Genomic DNA, 12,667 nt, shown 5'->3' with positions numbered 1-12,667 from the left:
TGACAGGCTGGAAAACTGGGTGGGGCTTTCTGGGATGGTCCTAAAATGGTTCAGGTCATACTTAGAAGGGAGAGGTTATTATGTGAGTATAGGAGACCATAAGTCTGAGTGGACGTCCATGACATGCGGAGTCCCTCAAGGCTCAATTCTTGCGCCACTCCTGTTCAACCTGTATATGCTCCCAATGAGCCAAATAATGAGAAAGAACCAAACTGCTTACCACAGCTATGCAGATGACACACAGATCTACTTAGCCCTATCACCTAACGATTACAGCCCCATTGACTCCCTGTGCCAATGCATTGATGAAGTAAACAGTTGGATGTGCCAAAACTTTCTTGAGTTAAACAAAGACAAAACTGAAGTCATTGCGTTTGGAAACAAAGATGAAGTTCTCAAGGTGAATGCATACCTTGACGCTAGGGGTCAAACAACTAAAAATCAAGTCAGGAATCTTGGTGTGTCTCTAGAGTCAGACCTTAGTTTCAGTAGTCATGTCAAAGCAATAACTAAATCAGCATACTATCATCTGAAAAATATTGCAAGAATTAGATGCTTTGTTTCCAGTCAAGACCTAGAGAAACTTGTGCAACACATCACCAGCAGGGTGGATTATTGTAATGGACTCCTCACTGGCCTTCCCAAAAAGACCATAAGACAGTTGCAGCTCATACAGAACGCTGCTGCCAGGATTCTGAGCAGAACCACAAAATATGAACATATCACACCAGTCCTCAGGTCTATACACTGGCTCCCAGTTACAGTTAGGATTGATTTTAAAGTATTATTACTGGTATATAAATAACTAAATGGGATAGGACCTCAATATATTTCAGATATGCTCACTGAATATAAACCCAACAGATCACTCAGATCATTAGGATCACATCAGCTAGAAATACCAAGGGTTCACTCTAAGCAAGGAGAGTCTGCTTTTAGCTATTATGCCAGCCACAGCTGGAACCAGCTTCCAGAAGAGATCAGATGTGCTCCTACAGTAGTCACATTCAAATCCAGACTCAAAACACATCTGTTTAGCTGTGCATTTACTGAATGAGCACTGTGCCACTGTGTCCGACTGTTTGTACTGTATTTTATTTTATTTTATATTCTAAACTGTTTCAATTATTCTTATTTTTTTTATTCTTATTTTAATCTCTTCTATGTAAAGCACTTTGAATTACCATTGTGTATGAAATGTGCTTTATAAATAAACTTGCCTTGCCTTACATTTATGCTGACTGTCTTTGATTTTTGGAGCTTCAAAAGTCTGATCACCATCCACTTGCATTTTAAGGACCTACTGAGCTGATTCTATATTTCTTCAAATGTGCTGAAGAAAGTCATACACACCTGGGATTTTATGAGGGTGAGTAAATAATTACAGAATTCTCACTTTAGTGTGAATTATCCCTTTAAATAAAACTTTACACAACACACTCGAATCTTGTAAATATATTGAATCTCTCTTTCCTGAAGGGGAGACATCAGGCAGGATGTACTTAATGATGATTGTGACAGATTGACAATTATGGAAAGATTAAACAAATAGTGTAACATAAAGATGAAACTTGAAAAGGATTAAGATTTGTTTTATTTATAAATAACAGATTATAATATCTGCTATTCAGTTCATAAAGTACTCCAGCAAAAAAGTTTAACATTATTCTCTGCCCAAAGTTAGAACTTCCATGCATTTTGTACCATGAACAGTATGTCATTTTTCCAATACAAAACAAAAATGTAAGAATTGACATTAAAAATGCACAGACAATTTTGCAATTGATCTGAGATGACATGATTGTACAATTTTTTTCTAAAAACAAGCGCTAATTTGTTACTATTATAGTGTGGTAGATGATTTGTTGCTATAGGAACTGTTTTTGCTTTTAAAACATGTTTGTTTGACCATGTTTTACAATATGGCTGACGAGCATTCCAACATAAGCATTATCTCAGCGAAGATAAATTGAGCGGGAATTAAGGGGAGAATTACAGGGAAAAAGCATACATTTTAAAAGCCACATGACGGATAAGTATATGTTTCAGAGGCAGCTTACAAAAGACAAGATTAAAATGTTTCAGCGTATCAATTCTTCATCTTTAACCGTGACATTTAAAAAAGTTACTATCAATTTGTCAATAAATGTAATTTGACCTGTAAAATTCACTTTGTTCTATGCAGTTTTAAAGGTGCAATCAACACTTGAAAACACTCACACATCACTACAACCAATTCAAACATGTGCAATCTGATTGTTTTGGGATTTACTTTTAAGCAGCTATTTCTACAGAAATGTTCACTTTAAACTGAAATAAAAACAGTACCAGTCAAAAGTTTGGACATAACTCATTCTTTATTATTACTATTTTCCATATTTTAGAAAAATGGTAGTCATCAAAACTATAAAATACACAACTGGAAGTATTGGAAATATGCAGTTGGCAAAAATGTTAAGTCAAAACTTATTTTAAGTAGCCGCTCTTAGTCTATATTACAACTCTGGTAATTCTCTCAAAGAACTTCAAGAACTGAGAGTTTCGTTTTGTAAAGACATGCATATACAATTTATTTAGCTCTGCAAAACGAATTTCATGATTTTAAGCATAAGCCTTTAGAGCAAAAGATCATGAGAAACATTTTAGTCAAGTGTGTCCAAACTTTTAACTGGTAGCGTATGTGTGTTAAGATTAATATAATTTACCTGATTGAACTCATTAGCTCCATGAGCGGAATTGGGGGTCAAAAAAGAAGAAGCACAAAATGTGCAAGGCTGGGTTCTTCCAGGACCAGGATGGGGAACACTGCTCTACAACACTGATGTTATCAGTTGTTGTTCTGTAATAGTTTGTAATAAGATTTGTTTTATGGGATGTAATACTGCAATGGTCTGAGTCTGTGCAAGTGAAAATTATAATCCTTAAACATAAATATTTGAATAGCAATGGGAGCAGTAAAACTGGAAAATAAATTTGATATCATCAGTTATCTTCTGCTTTACATATATTGTAAGTTTGAAACAAACAACGTTACAGAAAGTGACACTGGTTCCATGTCTAACTCGCCCTCTTAACAGTCATGACATACAAACAAACAGTTGACACTACTGATGGGACATTCTTCATCTCATACAAAAACCCCCAAAGAAAAATCAATTATTCAAATTTTGTTTCATTTCATTTCTTTCTCTGACTCCATATTGCACAGAGGTAGTGGCTATTAAGGTAAAGGGTAGGTGACCTAAAAAAATGGCAAACAAAAATCTTTTTTTTTTTTTTGTAGAAAATGTATCCTTTTCTTCTCATGTTTTGCTCTGACCAGAAAATTGAAAAAGAACAAAATATAATACTGCAATCACATACAAAAGTAGTCCTTCATTTTGTACATTTTATACAGTGTTAACACTTAATCATTGATTTTATTCCTGTATTTTTTTCTTTTTCTCAAAAAGGCAAAACGGTTTTTATCCGTGAATTAGTTTGGATCGAACCAATGGACAGTCTAAACCAGGGGATCCACCAGCGGCTCTTCATCGCCCCGTGATAGCAGCTCCTTCTTCTCGTCTGTACTCGCCAGGGAATTGCGACTGTTGTTAGCGCCCATGTACAGAGTAGCATACACGGGATTCGTGAAGTTGGTCGGCTACAAAAGAAATACGTTTTTAGCATTTTAAAGGAACGTTTCGTGTTCAATACAAATGAAGCTCTATCAACATTGTTTCTTGCATAACGTTGATTCCCACAAAAAATATTTCAACTCACACCTCATTTCTTTAAGAAGAGCAAAAATCACAGTTAGAGTCAGGCACTTATTTGGAAGGGTAACTTGGAAGTTGCATAAGGTAAACAACTACTTATATGGACATCGAATTGATTAGTACTTTGATTCTGGGAAGTATTTTTCATTTTCGCCATAGCTGAATTAAAAAAAAAAAAAAAAAGTCATCGGTGCATGACTGCTTACTTCAATTCTTTCAGAAGTGAACGAACTCGTCACATGAAGCATTGAAAATAACATATTCAAATAAAAAAGAATGGTACAGTAAAAAAAACAAACAACTATTAAGTTATAGTGATTATACATATAATGTGTATTAGGTGTGATTAGAGCTTTCACAGTTACAAAATTTAGGCTTACAATTAATTGCAGTACCTTTGATTGACAGTGTAACCGTCACTTCCTTAAATTAATCCATAAATTGTGAAAATGTATTCATAAGTAGCTTCATAGATGCCCTTTACCTATAATTTTAATTAAACTTCACTATAACAAAGAAATAAACCTTTGATTTCCTTTAAATTAATAGTTCACCCAAAAATGTCAATTCTCTCATCATTTACAGACCTTTATGCCATTCCAGATCTGTATGACTTTCTTTCTTCTGCAGAACACAAATGAAGAGTTTTAGAAGAATATCTCAGCTCTGAAAGTTCATACAATGCTAGTAAATGGCGACCAAAACTTTGAATCTTCAAATATCACATATAGGAAGAATAAAAGTGATCCATAAGGCTCCACTGGTTTAATCCATATCATCTGAAGTGATCTGATAGGAGTGAGTGAGAAATTGATCAATAAATAAGTCCTATTTTTCTTTAAATCTCCACCTTTGACCAGCCCCAACCAGTAGGTGGCAATATGTACAAATAATGTGAATAGCCAAAAAACAAAAGAAGAACTGAAAAGTGAAAGTGGAGATTCTTGGTATAAAGGACTTAAATAGTAGTCTGTTTCTCACCCATACCTATCATGTCGCTTCTGAAGACACGGATGTAAGCACTGAAGTCGGATGGATTACTTTTATGCTGACTGATGTGATTTTTGGAGATTCAAAGTTCTGTTCACATGAACCTACAGAGCTGAGATTTTCTTCTAAAAACCTTCATTTGTGTTCTGCAGAAGATTAAAATTCATACACATCTGGGATAAATGATGAGAGAATTGTAATTTTTCATTGAACTATCCCTTAAAGGCTGAAGATATTTCACAGGTGTTGAATAGACCTTTTTCACAGACTGTGATGATGTGTTTCCGCATCATTTAACAGCATAAATCTTGCAAAAATGTTTTTATATTGAGTGTAAATTTTTAACATTGTGCTTTGTGTTATATTACCCTAGAAAAAAAACTAATGACCTCAGCTGCGAGGGGGTTTCGATTACAGCTGCTTGTGTGACAGTAAATTTGGCATCTTCTCCCATTTTACTCTCTTAATCCACCGCCCTCTATTTTCTTTCCTTTTCTGGAAAGTCATTAAAGCATAAGATTGTATTTTTTATTTTGGTCTTGGAGCAAATGGATAAGTGAAAATAATATTTGCTGTGGTCTCCCATTCTCTCCGTTGAAGTTTACCCTGCAAATTTACTTCTGCGTTCCAAAACACGGAGAGTGAAAAAGGTCTATGTCATGAACAATAATTTAAACATTAAGATATTTAGTTTACAAACATCTCAATAATTCTCTTTTTGGTTAGCTTCAGTCCTGGTTTAATTACATTCACAAAATTACATTGAATTGTTTGAAACCTAGCCAACAATTATGTTGTAGTTATATAATGTCTATTACTATTTTTTAATATTATTACATAATAGTAGGCTTATAGAATTTTTCCCCAAATTCACATTCATGCATAATGTTAAGGCAGTCCGGTAAAATAGAGATACTGCAATCTCTTCATCTGTGTCACTACATTCCAGTAAATTGTATGATCCTGTAAGGACCAACAATATCTTGCAAATGATACATCAAACCGCAGCACCTGGTGTTCTCCATGCATGTTAGTCGGTCTTTATTTTTGCGTGTAATTCAGGATCTGCTCTGAGTGCGATTCACTTTTGAGAGATCATCTGAGAGCACATAATGCACTACTGTACCCAAAAATGAGACATAAAATGCATTTCATGGCCATAATTTGCATATATACTGTTTATAACACAATTCAAAGGAAGTTGGGAAAAATGAATGGCACAATATTTGTGTTAATTTATTTTAATGCGATTAAAAGTTACATTTTCCCCAGCACTAACTTTGTGAAATATACAGATACAAATATACAGTACAAGTAGTTGGAGAGCATAGGGAGGCTGACTAAATTATGTCATTTGCAGTGCTTCATGGAAGTGGGTGGTTCCTACAGAGCAAATTCCATTTCCATGGTAACAACGACTTCTCGGATTGGCGGATCTCTCTTCTGGATTATGGGTAGTGTAGTCCTTTACTGAGAACATTTAGGCTATTAAGCAAGATTATTTAAAAATGAATGAACACAAATCGAACCAACCAGTGCTGAGATGATACCCAACATTGCAAACTTGGTTTTGAGGCTAAATGTACTTAGATGAGAATTTTGAAAAATAGACAATGGTACAAGATTGTTAACCTAAATCATTTTATGAGTGAATGAACTACCTATTCTGTGAAGTATTGCAAATGACAGAAAAATAATGGTACAATATAAAACTATTAACTTATAGTCATTAATTATATGTATAAAAAATATATTTTAAGTTATTGGAATAAATACAAATATATTGCAGTATATTTAATATTTTGGCTATTAAACAAATTTTTTAACAATTTGAACTATTAACATTTTTTGCTATTATTAAGTTGTAATCACACTGACTTATGACTTTTACTCATGGGAAGTGTGTCGTGAATATCGCTATAATAAAATGAATGGGATTTTTACTTTCAGAAAACTACAGTTGTGCTCTATAGCGATATTACAATCACTGTTGTGTAAATCAAAATATATTAAATCTCATGCATAGAGGTTTAAGTGAATTTTGTTCCTGATATAAATGCCTCCTTTCTACAAGGAATAATGGAGTGATGTAATAAAGCAATGAAAAATCATGCAGGACATCTATACCTTGTCTGGATCAAGAGTGAAGTCAGCATCCAGCAATTCTCCAACATCGTCATCTTGCTCTCCTTCATAAATTTTATAGGCTGGGTTCCCGATCTCAACATTCATAGCGCCATTTGTCATTCTCTGATGCTGAAACCCTTTAGCTCTGCAGGCATGAAATGTACAGTTTATGTTACAGCAATGGCGTCTGCAGTCAGTTATACACTGTATAAAGCAGCACAGGTAATAACATGACCACAACACAGAGAGATGCCACTAACAGTCACTGGAACAACCTAAAATGAAGCAACACTTCACAGATCCCATCACAAACCCAACGTTTACCAAAACACACCAAATATCTTTATAATTTATCACATTTTGCCAGTAATTAGTATCAGTATGATAAATCATTATCAAGTTACTATGAAGGTACAAGTATTCAAGTACACATATAAGATAGGGCAGGGTTGTATGACAGTATGCAACATTAGAAATGTCATCCAGTAGAGATTTTCTATAATGTGATAGATATATTTGACTATCAGTGGACCCAGCATGGAGTAATGCTTGGATACGTGTCCCAAACAAGTCAAGGAGAAAAAACGTACTAAGGGGTGTAAAACAAAACAGTGTTTAGGTGGTAACGGTTAGGGTTTGCTCCCGCACTTTATAACAAGGGATTGCCCCATATTGAACATTTTTATTCTGTGTCCCTTCTTGAATCAATACGGGACATCATTTGCCCTATATTGTTGTACTTGCCTTTAACAACACTAACTGATGGGTATAAAAATGTTCAGCAGAGAGTTAAAGAACATTCAGTAGTGAGTTTAAGAGCACTCAGCGGTGAGATAAAGAACACTTATTGGACCGTGGTCCACATCGTAGCTTATCCAATCATATTTTTGCAGAATGCTTAATAATGCTTTTATTTATATTGATTCAATGGTAAAACCGATGTGTCTGCACAGACACAAATTGCAATTACACAGTTCCTTTTACTCAAAATCCCTTTCCCAAATGCACATATGGTCCTATATGGTGATTATTTAGATGAAACTTTATAATGCTGATAATATTCTATCCATTCTCAGAGGGTTTGGGCTGAAGGATAAGATTATTATTTACAAATTAAACCAATATTTACATTGCACAAACAATGAAATTAGTGTATTAGTAATACACTAATTATATATTTGTATAATTTATGGAATATATAAAATAAATGTATTATGCTTATTATATATAATATATATAAATATATCATATTTAATAAACTTGCTGCATTAATATAGAATACACTTGAAGTGAGGTCACTGGTGTGTATATCGGATATTTGGCAATGGCTTTAAATGCAGCTCATTCAGTCAGAATCCAGACTAAGAACTAGCTGTTTTATAATATTAGTTTTACTGTTTTGATTCTTTAATTTTTCAAGTGTTACTGTGGAGTGGAGGGGGGCGGGGCTGGGCTGGAATGTCGCATGCCCGGTCCCCAATAGGCCTGATGGGGCGTGCGACATTCCAGCCCGGCCCCGTCCCCCTCCGCTCCACAGTTACATAATGTAAAACTATTTTTGCACTGATGCAATACTTATTCATTTATTATGAATAATCTTATTTTTTGGTTTTGCATCCATTAAGTTCCAAGTAAAAAGAGAAAATAATCAAATTTGTGCCTTCCATTTGTTAAGTATATCATTTACTGGATTATCCAATAAATGGCATTTACACATTATATTCAATATTATAATATTCAACTTTTTGTTTGTTGAATTTTTGGCAAATAAATATTGTGACCTATACTGTTCTCATGATGTAGAATTACTCATACTGGGATTTGGGTCAAACCGACCTCTCCTGGTTTTCAAGTAAATGGAAAACTTTGAAAAGGTCAAACACTTTCATTAACCGGCACTAATTCAATGTTAAGTATTGGTGTTTATGTAATTAGCTGAAACAATGTGGGGTCCAAAAGTAAAAAAAAAAAAGAAGAAGAAGAAACGTACCAGTGTAAAATGAGTAAGAAATTGGATCATTAATTAATTAAGCAAGCTAATTTGTAACATGTTAACCTTTGTGCAAGATTTCCTTGATTCTATTGAAGCACACAAGATGTTCATTGGAACATTTAGAAATGATGCTGGGATTAACATGTATCATCAGGTTTTGCACAAACTTGTGCAATGCTATTGTGCATGTTATTTTGACAAACACTGGGTTTTGATACATGGCACATTCAACAGATCTGCTAAATCTAATCTTAATCCTGCTGAGAACCAATCTTAGAGAAACATTACAGTAGAACAGTGTATGACTCAGTTGAAAACAATACGATTGGTTCTCACAGATTTCTTTTCTCTGTCCTATATTTCCACCTTCTCCCTTCATCAAGGGATAAACCCCTTGTAGGGTTTAGTCAGGTAGTTTAACAAAGGGCATGACAGAGAGAGATTGGGTGAGACCATGAAGACAACAAGAACACTTAAAACCACAGGACCACAACTCTCCAAACCAGCAAGAAAGATGGACAGAATGGGAGGGAGACAAAAATAAAGGCATAACGGAAAAAGACCGTTACCGCGGTCGTTTGGAGTGGGGTTTGCCAAGCCTATGAAAAAAAGCAGACGGAGTTAACCAACACAGAAGAAGAGAAAAGAGGTGTCTGGGGTTACTTATTTTTGAAATTCTGAACAGTACATCACCTCAGATAAAAATCTATTGAATACGAATCTGTGAAAATCTATCGAAAAATCAGTTTACTGTAGAGCAGAAGTAAAGAAAGTTTACTTCTTTATATTGTATATTGTTTTTATGATATACTCACCCGCTCATTCTTTTTCTGTACCATAAAACCGCTCCACCAATCAGCAACACCAGCAGTATCAATAAAATCACTGGAATAACTATTGAGGCAGTGCCTAGAAGAAACAGCAATTATTATAAATCAACTGTGATTTTCATGGATTATTCTACAACTGGACTAGAATTCATGGCGACATCAAAAGTACATTTTTTTGATAAAAGCTTTCCTAAGATAAGTCCTGAACATGTTACTTCTGCTATAAAACAAAATTATTCCAACAAATAGAATCATTAAAGTTATGTTAAATGACTCTCTGGAACACTGGATTGTGATTGGCCAATTGCAACATTTGTATAATGAGTGCTAAACTGACTTTTTGTGTTAGTTTCACATCTCAGAGTTTTTAAAATCAAATGTAAGACTTTTTAGACTTTTCAAGACCTGAACAAATACAATGAATACCGTATCCCCATACCAAAACAAACCCACACAATCTCAAAATAAATCATATATCACAGACTCTTATTAAAACAGGCAGGGCACACATTTAACACGGCCTTGACATTGCTCATCAGTAAAACAGGGTAGGCTGTATGGAAGTTTAAAATACTCAAGATATGTTTTCCACATTTATATCACATTAAAAGTGGTACATGTACCATTATATAAAGAAATTATAAGTCGAAAAATATTGGATTCTGCTGAAGAAAATAAATTAATCTGTCAATTGTTTCTTAAATTATCTTATATTCAATGTTTTTAGTATTTCCTTCCTGTGATGGGGCGTGCCAGACAGAGGCTACATGAGTCCATATGTAATTAAATTTCAGATGCAATTTGCGGTGCTACCAAAATTCCAATAACTATGGAAAAAAGATTTGATTCATAGTGTGGAACTTTTATCTTTAAAGGCTGAAATACACAGGGGACTCTTATTTTGAAATTTTTGCGCTTCACTGCTTCCAGCTGCTCATTCAAACAGATAAGGGAAATAAAACATGCAAACATACAATGAGCTACAGCATATTACAATACAAACAATTAAAAGTAAATGTTATATTTCATCACTATATCATCATCATCAACAGGTAAATAGCATTTTACATGTGCAGTTTGGATCGCTTGTCCAAACTTTCTGATATGGCCTAATGGTTGTGAACTGCTCTGGAACAGCTGTTCCGTGCTTGGAGAAAATACAACAGTGCCATGTTTTCACTTTGAAGGATGAAGCACATGCATTTATTAAATTAAATCGTATTCTTTTTAAGTTTGATAATCACATTAGGTCATATCACAGTTCCTGTCTTTCCGCCTCCAAATTTATGACCTCTTTAAATGATAATTAAGACGTTTGTTGTATCATTAAAGATATTTAAGACTTTTTCTGACCTTAAATTTGAGAAAACCCAATTTAAGACACGATCCGTGGGAACCCTGTGTCTCTTGTATCATTCTGCACTCTCTTATTTCTAACATAATTCAATAATTTCTACTCAAATTAATGTGTAATATCTATTTATTTATTTGGTAAGTAGATGTGTAATAAGCAGGAGAGCATACAGTCAGTTGGTAACTATCACTATCAGGGCAAATAGGGTTATAAAGGACGACTGACAACATTTTATAATTGAGATTTTTAGGATTAAAAAAAAAGAAAATTTCAGAACTGGGTCAGATTATTAATATTACTTGTAAACCCCCCCAATTTTGGAATGCTCAATTCCCAATGCACACTCTGGGTGGTGGAGGACAAATCTCAGTTGCCTCCCTCTAAGAGTGTCAATCTTATCACGTGGCTTGTTGAGCACTTTACCGTGGAGACCTAGCACGTCGAGCCTTGTGCAATTCTCTGCGGCATCCATGCACAACTCACCACTCACCCCACCGAGAGCCACATTTTAGCAACCACGAGGAGGTTAACCCAACGTGACTTTACTCACCCTAACAACCGGGCCAACTGGTTGCTTAGGAAGCCTGACTGGAGTCACTGAGCAAACCCTGGATTCAAACTTGCAACTTCAGGTGTGGCAACTTCCTTGTGCTCTACCACACCTGAAGTTGCAAGTTTGAATCCAGCATCTTTACTTCCTGAGCTACCCAGGCCCCCTACCTGGTCCATCGGTTTTTATAAATCCTTACTAATACTGACAAGTTCTTAATATGTTTGAACTTCGCTATAAAAATCAAGAATGGACTTACGGCCACTGGATTCTGCATTCACATTGGGGGCCGGATTCTCACAGCGATGACCCTCCCATCCAAGAGGACATCTACAAGACAAATACATTTTACATGAATTTACTTTTATGTATTTATCCATTTTTAAATTGCTCAAATTACATTTCATAATTAAGATTTTCAAAAATCCCAATTTAACCTAAAATGACAATAAGAAGCCCACAGAAATAGTATTCAATGATCAATGTTGTCACTAGAAAACCAATACATGATCAAGATAGTTCCCTAAAAGTCCCTAACACAACAAGCACAGACTTTCAGTAGTGCAATACTGTGAATATACTAGACCCATCTTGTGGAGAAATGAGGGGGTGAGTGACCAAAAGTGGTTGACTCTATTGGTCAGGTTGAGGTGTAAATTTCGATGAAGGATTGAAGGTCAAGCCAAAGAGAAAGGCCAGGCCATTGCCGGTCTTAAGCTGAATGTCTTCAACCAGAGATGGGGCATCAGCAAAAATGCAACATGAAAGAATTTCCAAAGGAAATGTCGAGCAGCAGTATTTTTTCTGCAATCAATGGAACATATAGAACATGAAGATGTTGTTGTGAATAGGCCTTAGCCAGCAAAAACAGTAGGAAACGTTTGAAATTCATGCTGCTCTACACTGATCTTTTTAGCAGGGGCAATATAGTGAAGATGGAAAAGTATAGGGGTCCAAGTACTGATCCCTGTGGTACACAAGTGTCAAGCACTGCATGGTGAGGAGAGAGAGATAATGTCCAGTTTACATGGTAAGACTTGTTGTTCAAGATTGATGCAAACCAGG

At 35.1% G+C, this 12,667-nt stretch overlaps 1 protein-coding gene across 3 annotated transcripts in view; it reads right to left on the bottom strand.

Annotated features, from left to right (window-relative positions):
• Positions 1–1,576: 1,576 nt before the first annotated feature.
• Positions 1,577–12,667, bottom strand: part of lrp1aa (low density lipoprotein receptor-related protein 1Aa) — a 296,995-nt gene continuing 285,904 nt past the window's right edge. For all 3 annotated transcript variants that reach the window (XM_052110997.1, XM_052110998.1, XM_052110999.1), the window contains 4 exons: positions 11,862–11,932; positions 9,684–9,777; positions 6,876–7,020; positions 1,577–3,643 (listed from right to left, as the gene is read on the bottom strand). In XM_052110997.1, coding sequence (XP_051966957.1) covers positions 3,503–3,643; positions 6,876–7,020; positions 9,684–9,777; positions 11,862–11,932 — 451 coding nt within the window. In that variant the 3' untranslated portion in view covers positions 1,577–3,502. The remainder of the gene's footprint in view (positions 3,644–6,875; positions 7,021–9,683; positions 9,778–11,861; positions 11,933–12,667) is intronic.

Source organism: Xyrauchen texanus, chromosome 39, assembly GCF_025860055.1.
Source record: "Xyrauchen texanus isolate HMW12.3.18 chromosome 39, RBS_HiC_50CHRs, whole genome shotgun sequence".
Lineage (NCBI taxonomy): Eukaryota > Metazoa > Chordata > Actinopteri > Cypriniformes > Catostomidae > Xyrauchen > Xyrauchen texanus.
The sequence above is the reverse complement of the archived record's forward strand: the minus strand, read 5'-3'. Positions and strand labels throughout refer to the sequence as shown.